Source organism: Podarcis melisellensis (genome assembly GCF_964234715.1).
Source record: "Podarcis melisellensis genome assembly, chromosome: 15".
NCBI classification, from domain to species: Eukaryota; Metazoa; Chordata; class Lepidosauria; order Squamata; family Lacertidae; genus Podarcis; species Podarcis melisellensis.
Window position 1 is genome coordinate 38,391,511 of NC_138532.1, and position 16,615 is coordinate 38,408,125.

Consider the following 16,615-nt stretch of genomic DNA (forward strand, 5'->3'; position numbering starts at 1 on the left):
AAGCAGGATCTGAGCACTGCAGCCCTTGCCCTTGCTAAGGCCTCCAGCAACTAGTATACAGAAGCATTAGGTTAAGGGGTGATATGATAGCCATGTTCAAATATATAAAAGGATGTCACATAGAGGAGGGAGAAAGGTTGTTTTCTGCTGCGCCAGAGAAGCGGACACGGAGCAATGGATCCAAACTACAAGAAAGAAGATTCCACCTAAACATTAGGAAGAACTTCCTGACAGTAAGAGCTGTTTGACAGTGGAATTTGCTGCCAAGGAGTGTGGTGGAGTCTCCTTCTTTGGAGGTCTTTAAGCAGAGGCTTGACAACCATATGTCAGGAGTGCTCTGATGGTGTTTCCTGCTTGGCAGGGGGTTGGACTCAATGGCCCTTGTGGTCTCTTCCAACTCTATGATTCTATGATTCTATGATTACTGCCTTCAGCTAGGGAGGCATCAAGTAGCCATTGGTAGCCCTCTCCTCCATGAATTTGTCCAATCCTCTTTAAAGTAATCCAAGCTGGTGGTCATCGCTGCTTCCTGCAGGAAGGAGTTCCACAGTTAACTGCCTGCTGCGTTTATTTTATCTTCCCTGACCCTTCCAACATTCCACTTCTGTGGACGTCCCAAGTTCTAGTGTGGGGCGAGAGGGAGAAAACTTTCCTCTATCCACTTTCTCCAAACCATGCATCATTTTTGTAAACTTCTATAACGCCTTTTCTCTCAAAACTAAAACTTCCTGAATGCTGCAACCTTTCTTCGGGGGGGGGGGGTGTTACTCCATCTCCTTGATAATTTTGGTTGCCCTTTTCCTGAACTTTCCCCAACTCTACAATACCCTTTTTGAGGAGAGCCACAACCAGAACCGTACACAGTATTCCAAACCTGGCCGCACCATAGAGTTGTATAATGATATTACAATGCCAAAAGTTTTGTTTTTCTCCCTTTGCCTGCATCACTTTGCACCCCTCCCTCTTTCTCCCTCTCCATCTGCACAGAGAAGCATCGTGCTTCCCTGCCCCCAATCACAGCCAAACCAAATTGCCTGGGTGGAGGGGTAAGTAGCAAAGCAAAAGGCAAAAGTTATGGCATAGCTGTGCTGTGCTAGCCTTCTTCAAGCAGGGAGATTCATGTGCGAGAATTTTGAAAATATGACCCTGCAGTCTTCAAGTAGAACAGTCCACTGGGTGGGGCCAGAGGTGAAAATGAGTGGAGCAACAGACTTGGCATAACGTGGTGCAAACATGGGCATAGCCAGGATGTTTTTTGGGGGGCAGAGACGCAAGGCACCCACCTGTCATCATCCTCTGGTTCTCAACCTGTGGGTCCACAGATGTTGTTGGACTACAACTCCCATCATCCCTGAGCTCTGGCTAGCTAGGGGTGATGGGAGTTGTAGTTCAACAACATCTGGGGACCCACAGGTTGAGAAAGGCTGGTAGCAGAATCGGAATGCAATGTCTCAGCAAAACAGTCGTTTTAAATTACTTCCTTTTGACTTCCAAGTATTCAGACAAATTGGTCAAAATCTTTCTACTTTTAGTTCAGTATTTTTATACATTTACTGGATTGTTGGGGGGGGAGGCAGCTCCCCCCTGCTATGCCCATGCATTCAAAAGTCAGAGGGGTTCACACCTCCATGTCCTGCTCTCTACCCCTCATCCAAGCAAAGAAGAGGCAGGGTCCGGGTTCAAGGGAGCGTTCCACCCCAGAAGGAGGGTGCAAAGCAGAGCCAGTGAAGGGTGTGGCTAGGGAGGGTGTGGGGAGGTTCCTGAGGGCCTGATAGAGAGGCCTGTGGGGCCACATTCAGTCCCTGAGCCTGAGGTTCCCCACCCAGGTGTAGCCCAAGCTCTGAGCTCCATCACCATTTTATCCTAGTATATATACACATTCCAGTCTTCAGGCATTGCTTATGTGAAAACAGAGAAAGCTGCCGTATACTGACTCAGGCAGATGATGATGATGATGATGATGATGATGATAGTAGTAGTAGTAGTAGTGGTAATATATTTTTACCCCGCCCATCTGGCTGGGTTTCCCCAGCCACTCTGGGTGGCTTCCAGTAAAGGACTAAAAAAACATTAAAACATCAATCGTTAAAAACTTCCCTAAACAGGGCTGCCTTCAGATGTCTTCTAAATGTCAGGTAGTTGTTTATTTCCTTGACATCTGATGGGAGGGTGTTCCACAGGGCAGGTGCCACTACTGAAAAGGCCCTCTGCCTGGTTCCCTCTAGCTTCACTTCTCGCAATGAGGGAACCGCCAGAAGGCCACCGGCGCTGGACCTCAGTGTCCGGGCAGAACGATGAGGATGGAGACACTCCTTCAGGTATACTGGGCCAAGGCCGTTTAGGGCTTTAAAGGTCAGCACCAACACTTTGAATTGTGCTCGGAAACACACTGGGAGCCAATGTGTTATGTGGTCTCGGCGGCCACTCCCAGTCATAGCTGTCAACGTTTCCCCTTTTTAAAGGTAAATTCCCTTATTCCGAATAGGATTCCTCGCAAGCTTAGTACTGCCTGCTCTGGCTGGCAGCAGCTCTCCAAAGTTCCAGAAGGAGGTCTCTCCCTGTTCTGCATGTAGATGCCAAAGAATTAACTGGGGACCTGTGTCCTGTGCCACTGAAATACAGTTGTCAGCACTCACCTAACGGCTTTGCCCATGCTCCTGTCCTGCCCCAGTCGGAGTGGAGGTGCAGTCAACTGGCTTGTGGAATAGGAGGTTTTCAGGAGGACCAAAAGTCTTCAGGATTTGTTTAAAATTAGGGGACACGCCAAGACAGCCCCAGTGAAGACTGAGCATGCTCAGTGGCTGCGGAGTGCTGATTGACAGTTGTTGGGAGATTGGGAAATGCTTGTGGAGGGGAACGGAATGGCAGTGACTGGGATAGTGAGCAGGAGCACTCCAGGATGCAACATTTTGTTGCAGCCCCCCCCCCCCCGTTCATTTTACTGGCATGCATTTCTTAAAAAATAAATGTATCCAGGGAATTCAGCCAAATACATTCTAACCCTATTTATTTCAGCAGGGGTCAAAGCACAAGCAATCAGATTGTGCCCACATTGTTTTCATAAAAAACACATGCACACATTATGTTGTGTTTTACACACACACACACACACACACACACACACACACACACCACAGCACTCTCACATGCACCAAGAGAGTTTATATTTTAACTGATTTTACTATCACATGTTTATATTGTTGTAACCTGCCCTGGGATCTTACAGTAAATGATAGATAAGAAATCTAAATATTATATTATTATTATTATTATTATTACTATTAATATTGTATTATTTTATTGTTGTTAGCCGCCCTGAGCCCGGCTTTGGCTGGGGAGGGTGGGATATAAATAAAAAATTATTATTATTATTAACTTGCATTCTTTCATGTTCAATCACATCCAAGATTGTCAATTTTTCATTTCAGGCAGGGCTCCTGTGTAAAATAAGTAACAATAATATACACACACACACAGAGGTATGAATTCAATAGGTGCAGCCTTCCATTTAATGTGAGCGGAAGTGTGGTGTAGTGGTTAGTGCACCAGACTTGGGAAACCAGGATTCAAATCCCCACTCAGCCATGAAGCTCACTGGGTGACTTTGGGCCAGTTGTTGTGGGGATTAAATGAGGGGGAGAACTATATAGACCACCTTGAGCTCCTTGGAGAAAATGGTGGGATATAAATGCAATAAATGCAGCAAACAAAGAAACAAATTAAAAGCAGCACTGCCTCCAGGGATAACAAGAGGCCTAGGATACCCAAGAGAGCACTGCGTCGTCACCCTTCCCCAAACCAGATCTCCCTGTGGACGCTGGCCAAGCTGATGTTAATAGCATAGCTGTGTTTTCAGAAGAGACATTACAGTCATGCCTCTTGTTATGTTTGCTTCAGGTTGTGCATTTTCAAGTTGCGTCCCGTGGGGACCCAGAAGTACCGGAAAGGATTACTTCCAGGTTTCGCCACTCGCGCTTGTGCAGATGCACAAAATGACGTCGCGCGCATGCGCAGAAGTGGCGAATCGCGACCCGCGCACGCACAGACATGGTTTACGTTCTGCTCATGCTGCAAATGGGGCTCCGGAACGGCTCCCGTTCACAACCAGAGGTACCACTGTATAGGCATCTCTTCACTAGAAAGGAGTGCAGTTGTTCTGAGACTGAATCAATTTATTAATTCCAGCAGGAGGACATCATCTTGTCCAGGCTTCCTCAACCTTGGCCCTCCAGATGTTTTGAGACTACAATTCCCATTTTTACTTCTTGTTAACCGCTCTGAGCCTGGCTTTGGCCGGGGAGGGCGGGATATAAATAAAAAAATCATCATCATCCCTGACCACTGTTCCTGCTAGCTAGGGATCATGGGAGTTGTAGGCCAAAAACATCTGGAGGGCCAAGGTTGAGGAAGCCTGATCTTGTCCGGCTTGGCCTTTGAGGAAAGGGCATGGGGAATGACACCTGTGAAACTAGCTTATGCATTATTGCCTTACCTGCTGCAAGGTAGACACGTTATCTATTTAGCTCCCCTCAATTTTGCTTGTCCTCTAGAGTAAGCTCAGAAGCCTTGCCCAAGGGGCTGATCAGCTCCATATCTACTTCACTTCACCGCCTTATATTCTTGGAAGTTTCCAAAGGTGAGATAGTAGCGAAAGCTTCTGTGTGTCTCTCATTCTTCTGACACCTCCCTGGTCCTTCTACCCACCCTCTCCCCTAGTTACTACAGCAACCTCAAGGTTGTTTCCCACCACCACCAGCCATACCCACCTGCCCCACACCAGATTTCGGATGTGACATCATCTGCAAGGCTGAAAAGACATGACTGGGCTTGGCTGCACAGTGCTGCTAATGGGGCTGGTGTGCTATGGGTATCAATCAGCTGCTTAGCACTGAGAGTGCGCAAAGGAGCTCCTCTCAGCATCAATCAGTTGACAGGTGCTGAGAGGAAGCCTCTGAAGTCATCAGCTGAATTTACAATTACATGAGGTGACTGAGGGGTGGACAACTCCTTAACTCTATACTATAGCAAGCAGGGACTTATCAGGCATTCACAGTTAAAGATATGAGAGCCAGAGGCTCTACCGCTTCCTGACTCTCAGTTGGGACCCAATACAGGTCGGTGCTCCCATGAGTGATTATTCATTCCCACCTGATACCTGGTAAGGCAGTGGATCCACTCAGCTCAGTATTGTCTACTACATGAATCCCATCCAGAGAGTGAAATGAACCCAATTATTTCACACCACAATGGCACTGGTGCTCATCTTTTGCTCCAGAAAACAGAACTGGAGTGATAATAAAGACCTTTAAAGCCCTAAACCAGGCATGGCCAAACTTGGCCCTCCAGCTGTTTTGGGACTACAATTCCCACCATCCCTGACCACTGGTCCTGTTCATGTTGTTCGGATGCCTGATTATAGTCTTCCAAAGCAACTACTCTCTTCCAGACTTAAAAATGGAAAGCGGAAGGCTGGTGGTCAACAAAGGAGGTTTAACGATTCTCTCAAGGCAAATCTAAAAAAATATAGTATAAACATTGACAATTGGGAAACACTGGCCTGTGAGCGCTCCAGTTGGAGAATGGTGTCATGGGCTTTGAAGAAGCACGAAAAGAAGAAACAAGCTAAGAGGAAGGCAGGCTTGGCAAACCCTCACCGTGATCAACTCCCGCCTGGAAACTAATGTCCCCACTGTGGAAGGACGTGTGGATCCAGAACTGGCCTCCACAGTCACCTACAGACTCACTGTTAAATGTTCATGGAAGACAATCTTACTTGGATACGAGTGATCAGCAAAGAAGAATAAGAATAAGGTGTGTTTGCACAAAGGATTCCTGCATTGTGAGGGATTCCATGACTCTTGAGGTCCCTTCCGACTCTACAGTTCTTTGTTTCTGTGACCATGTGAGACACATTTCCTGGTTCCCAGCCTCCTGGGAGCCAAAAGCCCATGATGGGTGAGGCCAAAGGCAGGTGGAGCAAAACCAAGCAATATTCTGCCAGTGTCAAAAGTTTTTACACACACACAGACACACAAACCTCTGAGGCAATGAAGGTTATCACAGTTCACATCTCACCTATTATGGCTCAGGAGAAGATGGAGTCCTGAGGGCCAGTTGGGGAGGCCTTGAAGGCCTAATTCTGCATCCCTGGCCTCCACCATCCCGGGACACTCATCCCCTTCCCACTGCCCCATGCTAGGATTTTCCTCCATCGTGCCTTGTCCCACCCACCAAACACCTGTACCTGGATGACTCTCATGTTGAGGCCGGTCTCCTGCGCCAGCTGTTCACGGATATGCCGGGTGGGCTTAGGGGTGGCAGCAAAAGCCGCTTTGAGGGTCTCCAGTTGCTTGGCCTTGATGGTGGTGCGGGGCCCTCTCCGCTTGGCCCCCAGGTTTTGGTCGTCGTTCTCGTTGCTGCCCACCTCCTTGTCCGACACGTTGGCGCTCTCTGAGTCCTTGGCATCGTCTTGGCAGGGGTCTTGGGAGTCCGGGGAGAGGCTGGGGTCGCTGCCGGTGGTGGCTGCAGTGGTAGGGAGAAGCACACGCACAAAGACACACGTCCTTAGATGTCCGCCTTTTCTCAGATGCGCATCCAACTGCAACCATCTCATCTCAATCATGACTGAATAGGGGAGCTGATCATATAGGATGGTTTGCTTGCTAAATAAGCAACGTGAAAGAAGGCACCAAGGGGTGCGGGTGGCGCTGTGGTCTAAACCACAAAGGCTAGGGCTTGCCGATCAGAAGGTCAGCGGTTCAAATCCCCGCAACGGGGTGAGCTCCCGTTACTTGGTCACTGCTCCTGCCAACCTAGCAGTTTGAAAGCACGTCAAAGTGCAAGTAGATAAATAGGTACCGCTCTGGCGGGAAGGTAAACGGCATTTCTGTGCGCTGCTCTGGTTCGCCAGAAGCGGCTTAGTCATGCTGGCCACATGACCTGGAAGCTGTATGTCGGCTCTCTCGGCCAATAAAGCGAGATGAGCTGCGCAACCCCAGAGTTGTCTGCGACTGGACCTAACAGTCAGGGGTATCTTTACCTTTAAGAAAGCACCATAAATGCAGGTGTTGCTCAATATGTCCTGGATGCCATGACCTCCCCATCTCCACACCTTAAAACACTTCCCCACACTGTGAATTTGGCTCCCCCCTTTAAAGCTATTTAAGGCAGAGGCAGTCACCAGTGCATCTTGTGTCAGTGAGTTCCACAGTCAAATGATGCACTGCACAAAGGAAGCCTTCCTTTTGCTCGTCCTGAGTCTCTGGCTAAGCAGATTAATTGCAGGACCCCAGGTTCTAATAATGTGGGAGAAAATGAAAAAATGTCCCAATTGTTTGTTTCTTTAGATGTATGCATAGTGATACAAATTATGACAAGCTCCCCCAGCAGGATGAATTGCTTTATGCCATATTTTATTATTTTCCCATTCATTTGCCAGATACTTTCTGTGCTGTTTCCAAAGGCTTTTTAGCAGTTTTTATTACATTGCGTGCATTGCCTTGAGACGCAGAGGTGGGAGGCAACAGAACAAACAAACAAATAAATAATGTTGCATTTATAGCCACTCTTCAGCCATGAAGGCCCTCAGAGCAGCTTACGAATACCAGCACTAAGATGGGCTCACAATCTAAAAAGATGGCATATGAGGAAAAAGGAACAAGGAGGGAGGAGGAAAAAACAATTCACAGCCCACTGGAAACTTGAATGACAGTCCATTGCAGCTGGCCGACTATAGAAAACATCAGTTGTATATACACTTAATGTACTTTCCACTGACTTTCTGAGGGCCAAGCTGGACATGAGATTAAACAAATGCCTCTTTAAACAATGCTATTGTTTTTATTTTATTTTTAAAAATTAAATAGTAATTGTACTGATCAGGGAGAGGAGGTTGAGCTGCCCTGGTCCTAAGGAAAATCCAGCCCCATATCCTGGTTGGTGCCATCATCCTGGAGGGAAGTAAGTCAAAGCCATTTCCTCCTCCGCATTTCAGTAGCTGGATGTGTCCACAGACCATGTGGAATGCCAAAAAAGAAAAATCTGACACTTGACCCAGGTTGGCTCATTCGCACATGCAGATTGCAAAGTGAAAACCATGCATGTGCGAATTGGTTCTACAGCTTATTTCCTCATCAAAGGGACATTTATTTGTCAAGTCAGTCTCCTTGATTTCCAGACATTTTGGCATCCCATACACTTATTGGATTACCCTAGAGAGGAAAAGGTTGGTTGAACAGGGCCTTGTGATTCCTAGCAATTGACAGTGAAGACAGAATATAGCCATTTCGGCTAGATAACCTTATCCTCCTCAAATGCCTGAAGGAAACCCCCCAAACAGGATTTGAGAGAAACAGCATTATCTGTCCAAAATACATATTCCTAGTTGTACATCCCTGGAACTTAAGAGTTTAGAAGTGAGACCTGAAGCAATTTGCATCTAAGCACATTGACTTGGGCTGCAATCCTAAACATTGTTACTGAGGAAAAATGTTCCAAAATATTAGAATTTGGGGCAATGAGCCCCAACAGACTCCCCCCAAACCTGTATTAAAAAGTCACTTAAAAAACAACAACCCACAAACTTATTTAATAGCAACAAAATAAGTACTGAGTAGATTTTTGGAGTGAGATGTGTGTGCGAACACATGACAAGAAAGTATGGTTTGGGTTTAAAGGAAGGGAAAGCACAGGTGGGGAAGCCGCTCTCCTCAGATGCCATGGAGCTTCAGCTTTCACCAGCCCCAGCCAGCATGGCCAATGGTCAGGGAATGATGGGGAACTGTGTTGCGGGTCCTGCCCTGTGGAACTCCCTCCCACAAGAATCAAACCTGTGACTTTGGCATTATCGACACCACGCCCTAATCGACCGAGCTGCGTTATGTATTAATGATTATAGATAGCTATATCCGTCAATAGATATTTTAAATTCTTGAGGTTTTGAATCTTGGAGGCTTAATTTTAAATTTTGTGTATTTTACACTGTTATAAGACGCTTTGAGACTTAACGGGGTGAAAACAGATTTTTTAAAAACAGATCAAAAACATCCGGATGATCACAGATTAGCCAAATTGATGGAGGACGAGACTATCAGTAACTATTGGCCATGATGGATGCATTCTCCCTCCAATGTGGGAAGCAATATGCCTCTGAATTCTGGTTGCTGGGAATCACTATGAGCCAGAGAGGAGCTATTGTGCTCATATTCTGCTTGCAGGCTTTCCATAGGGGAAGCTGGTTGGCTGCTGTGAGAACAGGATGCTGGGATAGATAGTCCTTTGGCTAAACCAGGATTCAGGGAACTTTTTCAGCAGGGGGGCAGTTCACTGTCCCTCAGACCTTGTGTGGGGCCAGACTATATTTTTTTTTGGGGGGGGGGAATGAACCAATTCCTTTGCCCCACAAATAACCCAGAGATGCATTTTAAATAAAAGGACACATTCTACTCATGTCAAAACACGCTGATTCCCGGACCGTCCATGGGCCGGATTGAGAAGGTGATTGGGCCGGATCTGGCCCCCGGGCCTTAGTTTGCCAACCCATGGGCTAGATAGTCCTTTGGCCTGACCCTGCATGGATGCCCTTCAGTCCCCCAACCCCCCACTGAAGTAAGGGAAGCTTGTTCCAGCGTAAAGCACTTTTAAGGCAGCAGCCTAACCCCCAATTATTTGGGAGTAAATCCCATTGAAACACACATGGGGTGGGGGAGGTCTCTTCCAAATAAATATGTATTAATATGTAGAAAGCTGAAGTAAAATTATGTTTACTTCAGTGGAAGAGATTAATGCAATTAATGTTGATGTGAGTTTTAATCTGGGTTTTTTTGTCTATTGTTATTTTAACTTTGTCTTATAGCATTGTTGTTAATTTTTCTTATTGTTTTACCTTTTTCCCTATTGTTTTAACTTTTTTTTTTTACAAACTGCTTTGAGGATTTCAGAGTCTTTTTGCAATCATGTTGTGTATAAATTTTACAAAATAAATAAAGGCTGCATTCCTAAGCCCACTGTTAAACAAATCAAAATCAATCAAAAGGAAAATAGTACATGGGGGGGGAAAGCCCCACTGAATTCACTAGGATTTATTTCTGAGTGTCCATGCCTAGGATGGCTGCCTAATGATTTTACCTGAAAGTAACAAAAGCCCCATAGAACTCAGTGGGACTTAGATACTTCTAGGTAGACCCACAAAAGGTGGCACCATTAAGTATTTGTTTGCAATGAATCAATGGGACCTCGTGGTGAGCTACTTGTGAGCTGGACTGAGCCCCAGGTTTCAGACAGAGAAAACACTTCCCCCCTCCCCATATTTTGTCCTTAAGTGTGTGTGTGTGTTTTGCGGAGGGGGAGCATTGTGTTAACTATTCCTTGTGGTGGAGCGAAAATTGCAACCGGTGTTGTCACTTTCTCCTTCTTCCTCTCCTTTCAACAAACCTCCACACTTTACACATGTGTGCCAGTAACACACGGGTGTGAAGCCGACACACACACACACCTCCCCAACAAGTCTGCTAGGCCAAACATTTCCTTGGGACTGTGAATTTCTTCACCCACCGCCTCAAAAAAGAAGCTGTTTCCTACAAAGTATGTGCCTGTCTATCACTCACTCTCTCTGAAGATGTTTTTCTCTCTGATCTTTCTGGGCTCTTAAAATGGATCTCCAGTAGTTCCAATTCACTGGTCCTCTTCCCAAAAGGGATGTAAGAAAGGAAAAGACCCATAGACACCTAGGGATGCTCCTCCCAGCGGTTTGCAGCTAAGTGTGGATTGCAAAATGTGCTGAGCAGACCCTGTTCTGATCTGATCTTCTCAGACCCTCCAGTTTCTGCAGCGGACAAACACAGAGACTGAAAAGGAATTGGGTCCATTTCACCAGTATTTGAATAACATTGTGCAATTGGTTTTTATATTTTGTACACCACTTAGAAGCCTTATTTTTTTTTTCTGTCTGCAAGTTATTTTAAATTGTTTATAACATTGCTATAACCTGCCCTGGGACCTTGGGTGTGTGTGTGATGGGCAGGCAATCAATAATGTGATTATAATATACCATAAAAATAAAATCATTGGTTGTCTCCCTTCCTAGTCCTGCTCAGAGAAGACCCGTTAAAAAAAAGAAAAAAAAACATGGCTAACTTGGGGCGTTGACTTAAATTTGATTTCAGATTTGCATTCCGCTTTTCCAGCGACAGAGCTGAGCTCAAAACAGCTCATGGTAGTATCAATAGCATTAACCATTAGCAAAACATTGCAATGACTCTAAGCACATCAAAACCAAAATAGTATAACAAGGCAAAGAGAGAGAGAATGAAACCAATTCATCAAACCATCCATACCATTCAATGCAAACTCATAGTGATTCTAAAATATCTGAAATGTGTCTTCTCTGAGTAAGACTTGGGTTGGGTACAATCCAATGCTATTTTAATAATACTCCAAATATTGACCTGTGATTCCCCTGGTGGTGGATATTTTGATTTCCATCTCCAATCAAGTTTATAATCTACTCTCAGCTCCCTCCCCAAATGACAGAACAGTCACATTCTGATTTTCCATAGCTGTGAAAACTCTGAATACATCAGAAAGGGAAAAAAAAGGGGGGAGCAAATTAATTGCTCCTATCAATTAATTAAAAGACATCAAATGAGCCCTGCTGGTTGTAAGCCAACACCCTTCTTCCAAACCCATGCCTCCATAAAAAAAACCCCATAGCCTGGCTTGAAGGCCAACAGCCCCCCATTATGAATATCAGTGGCAGATATTCTGAGGAGGAGGTGGTCAATGTGGTGATCTCCAGATGTTGCTGGACGCCAGCTCCCATTATCCTTGCCCATTAGGCATGCTGACCGGGGCAACCCTGAGTTACACTATCTCCGAATCCAGAAGCTCTGTTTTCCTGATGCAGAGTCAGACCACTGGTCCATCTTGCTGAGGACCAGCAGTGGCTCTCCAGACTTTCATCCGGGAGACACTCCCAGTTCTGGAGATGCCAGGAATTGAACCCAGTACCTTCTGCATGCAAAGCAGATGCTCTAGACACAGAGCTAAATCCCTTCCCCAGTTATCATGGCTGATAGGTGTTGATAGACCTCTCCCCCTTGGTGGAGTGATCCAATTCTGTTTTAAAGTATTCTAGAGTTCACAAAAGCTAAGGTACAGATTCTAATGTTGCAAGCTTAATCCCATTTTCCTGGGTGCATAGGTATCCCATCTCCTATGCCTAGGGGCTGAGGTCCATTCGGCCCCCCCAATAAAATATTTGAGGAGCCTGCCAAAGTTGATGAGCATTACTATTCAAATGGTGAATATGTGTCAGGGCTTGCCTGCTCTCTCTCCCCACCTCCCATATTTTATTAAATTGGCACCCCTGCCTGAGAGTATATCCCATTGAATTTAATGGGCCTTCCTCATAGAATCATGGAAGGGGCCATGAGGAAGTTTGCCGTATTTCAAAAAGTCAAAATCCGAACACAAAAGAGTTGTTTTGACCAAAGTTGCTGAGCTTTCTTTGCGAAATCTTTTTTAAAAAGCCAACACGGAGTTTCTAAGCCAGGGGTCAGCAAACTTTTTCAGCAGGGGGCCGGTCCACTGTCCCTCAGACCTTGTGGGGGACTGGACTATATATATTTTTTGGGGGGTAATGAGCGAATTCCTATGCCCCACAAATAACCCAGAGATGCATTTTAAATAAAAGGACACATTCTACTCATGTAAATACCGGTACACCCTAATTCCTGGACCATCCACAGGCTGGATTAAGAAGGCAATTGGGCTGGATCTGCCCCCCGGGCCTTAGTTTGCCTACCCATGTTCTAAGCTATTTTAAATGAAATTTGTCAAAATCTACACTACTGACATGGGCTATCATACGCCCGGGATTTCCCCAGACATTCCATCCAGACGCTGTTTATGAAGGCTGAATGCCAGCTATATCAGGGAAATTCCAGACATATGGTAAGCCTAACCATGAGAGTTATTTAATCCAGCCCCCGGCAATGCAGGGATCCAACGTGGGACTCGAACCCACAACCCTGAGATTAAGAGTCTCCTGCTCTACAGACTGAGTGGTTCCAGCAGAATAGCTCCTCAGTAATGGCTAGGACGTGGGTGGCGCTGTGGGTTAAACCACAGAGCCTAGGACTTGCCGATCAGAAGGTCGGCGGTTCGAATCCCCGGTACGGGGTGAGCTCCCGTTGCTCAGTCCCTGCTCCTGCCAACCTAGCAGCTCAAAAGCACGTCAAAGTGCAAGTAGATAAAGAGGTACCGCTCCAGCGGGAAGGTAAACGGCTCTGGCTCGCCAGAAGCGGCTTAGTCATGCTGGCCACATGACCCGGAAGCTGTACGCCGGCTCCCTCGGCCAATAAAGCGAGATGAGCACCGCAACCCCAGAGTCGGTCACAAGTGGACCTAACGGTCCGGGGTCCCTTTACCTTTACCTTTCATGGCTAGGTATGTAGCCTAAGGTCTTCCTGTGAGATTTACAGACATCACATGGTGCTCCCCACCCCTGCAAATCCTAGGAACTAGTTTAACCCTCTGCAGAGCTGCAATTCCGAGCATCCTTAGCAAACCCCAATTCCCAGGATTCTTTGGGGGAAGTCACGTGATGTAACTGGTTGTATACAGCTCTGACAACCAGGCATTTCAGTGGTCCAAACAGTTGCATTCGGACTGCCCCACCCCAGCCGAAGTTCAGCGCTGCTCCTCACCTGAGTGCAAGCTGTTCTCTTTGGCAGTGCTGCTGTTACTCAGGTAATCTTCTTTGCAGACAAACTTGTTCTCGTCGATGATATAAAGCTCCTCGCCGGTGGAGAGCTGTTTGTTACACATCATGCAGGTGAAACAGCTCAGGTGAAAGACTTTGCTCCTGGCCCTCCTGACCAGGTCGCTGGGAGAGATGCCCTGGGAGCAGCCAGCACACTTGGTCCCAAAACACCTGGAGGGAGAGAGAGGGGTGGAGGAAACAGGCCAGAGGTATTGAAATGGATCAGAAACGAAACCAGAACAAGGCTGAAACCAGAATAGGGAAGCTGGAAGAGGGGAATAATTGGGGACGGCTCTACCAAGAGGCAGAATGGCAGGCAGCAGAAAACAGATATTGAGGGCTGACCATGCCGTCCTCCCAGAAAGGACCTTCTGGTGCAGTGGTGGCCAAATTTGGCCCACCTGCTGTTTTGGGACTACAATTCCCATCATCCCTGACCACTGGTCCTGTTAGCTAGGGATGATGGGAGTTGTAGTCCAAAACCAGCTGGAGGGCAAGTTTGGCCACCACTGTTCTAGTGCAAGGACCATTGGTAGAGGGGGTACCTCTGGATAGGCAAAGCCAGGATTTAGTTTGGGGCAGGACACTCACCTGTCCTCATCCTGTGTCTCTGTCTAGCAGATTCGGAATGAAATGCCTCAACAACATTTGTTTAAAATTACTTTCTTTTGAACCCAAGTGCTCAGAAAAATATGTCCCACAATTTCTACTTTTAGTTAAGTATTTTCATTTATTTGCTCGCCTGGTTATGCCCACTGCCTTGTGCCTCCACTGCAGACTTATGGAGACAAAGCACCCTCTCTTTGCAAAAGAAAGATTCCTTTTCATTGACTTGCATTGGGTAAAGGAGCATAAATTCACAGGAAAAACAAGCACAGCTTTTACCCGCTCTCTCTAAATCATGGGGACTGGAATGCCCAGGGAAGAAAACCCACTGTGATGAAAACCCACCCCTGTCCATCAAAATGAAAGACTCCCACTCCCAGTTCCATCCTCTCCTCACTCAAACTCAGGGCATTTCCCGAGTCAGCTTGGTTTTGCTTTTTTAAAAAAACAGAATAGCAACAGAGCAAAAAGTAAAAATGAAATAATTTGTTCCCACAAGAGATAGCGATAGCCGCCATCTTGGATGGTTTCAAAAGAGGACAGGGGAAATTAATCAATGGCACACCCTCCAACATTTCTCTGATCAAAATGGGGACGTCCCATTCCACAATGAGGATTTTACAATTTATACCCCATACATCTTACTTGGTTGCCCCAACCACTCTGGGCAGCTTCCAACATATATAAAAACATAATAAAACATTCAAGGTTTTAAAAACTTCCCTATATTGTACAGGGTTGCCTTCAGATGGCTCATGGGTCAGATAACTCCAACATTTCTCCAATGAAAATAGAAACATCTTAAGGTTGGGCTGCCATACATCTGGATTTTCCCAGAAATTACCGGGATTTCAATTGATGTCCCGGGGGAATTTCTGAAAGGCAGTGTTTTGTCCTGAATCTTAGGCAAGTCAATCAAAAAATCACTTTTTTTTTGGCTCAACAACTTTCAGGGTGTCCTCGTTTTTACTTTTTGAAATATGGCAACCCTATCCTATGGAAAAGGGGGACATCATGGGATATAGTAATTATTATTATTATTATTATTATTATTATTATTATTATTATTATTATTATTATTATATGCCCTGCCCACTCTGGGTGGCTTCCAACAAAAGATTAAAAATACACTGAAACATCAAACATTAAAAACATCCCTGAACAGGGCTGCCTTCAGATGTCTTCTAAATGTCATATAGTTGTTTATTTCTTTGACGTCTGATGGGAGGGCGTTCCAGAGGGCGGGCGCCACTACCGAGAAGGCCCTCTGCCTGGTTCCCTGTAACTTTGCTTCTCGAAGTGAGGGAACCGCCAGAAGGCCCTCAGCGCTGGACCTCAGTGTCCGGGCTGAATGGGATGGCTTTTCTAAATCAGGGACGTTCCTGGAAAATAGGGACACTTGGAGGGTCTGCAGTGGGGACTAGCCACAATGCCGGCATTCCCACCCCACCCCTTTCGAAGTCAGGAAATGCCTCTGAATGCCAGTTCCTGGGGGCTTCAAGTGGGGAGAGCTGTTGTTGAACTTAGGTCCTGCATTTGGTCGGCCACTGAGGGAATAGGATGCTGGACCAAATGGGCCATTGGCCAAATCCTTATGATCTTATAGCTGGCTAGAACCCTGAACAGGAATACGCTATACTGCAGCACTTTGTTGCAGGACCCACATCTAAGCTATGTTTCCAAACAACTGCACACTCCTTTAAAAGGATGGGGGTATTTTAGAGTTTTTTTGAGAGTTATTTCAAGACTGTTTTGGTGAGAATGGAACAAGGGTCTCCGATGGAGAAAGAGGACATTGTGGTGGCTAATATAGTCAGCTTTTCCCGCTCCCCAACTCCTATGTACTTAATAGCTACTCAACAGACAGAATTTCAACAGGAGATGCTTTTTTCTGACACCATCATTGCCTCTCCCTGCAGGGATATGTTTTCCCAGCTAAGCTGCTGTCCGTCCTGAAGCACTGCATTAGAAAGAAAAGGCAACTGAAATTATGAAAAGTAACTGAAGAAAAGATGTTCAGATAGGCTGGCTTGTGGTGAAATAGGACAGGCCGCCTTCTAAGGGTTTTTGGTAACCTGGATGAATAACAAGATGAATGACAAAGCAAATTGCTCCTAAGGGTCCAGGACTGGTGTGGCCTAGGCTCCAATCCTAGTTTATCAAGGCTTTGCGGCAGCTAGACTGGTGACTGGGAGCATAGCTGTCAACTTTCCCCTTTTCTTGCGAGGAATCCTATTCGGAATAAGG

At 46.2% G+C, this 16,615-nt stretch overlaps 1 protein-coding gene across 1 annotated transcript in view; it reads right to left on the reverse strand.

Annotated features, from left to right (window-relative positions):
• Positions 1-16,615, reverse strand: part of LHX1 (LIM homeobox 1) — a 52,001-nt gene that overhangs the window by 20,120 nt on the left and 15,266 nt on the right. Inside the window, exons 2-3 of the mRNA XM_081890574.1 lie at positions 13,707-13,933; positions 6,245-6,522 (exon numbers count right to left, since the gene is read on the reverse strand). Of these exons, the coding sequence (XP_081746700.1) occupies positions 6,245-6,522; positions 13,707-13,933 (505 nt within the window). The remainder of the gene's footprint in view (positions 1-6,244; positions 6,523-13,706; positions 13,934-16,615) is intronic.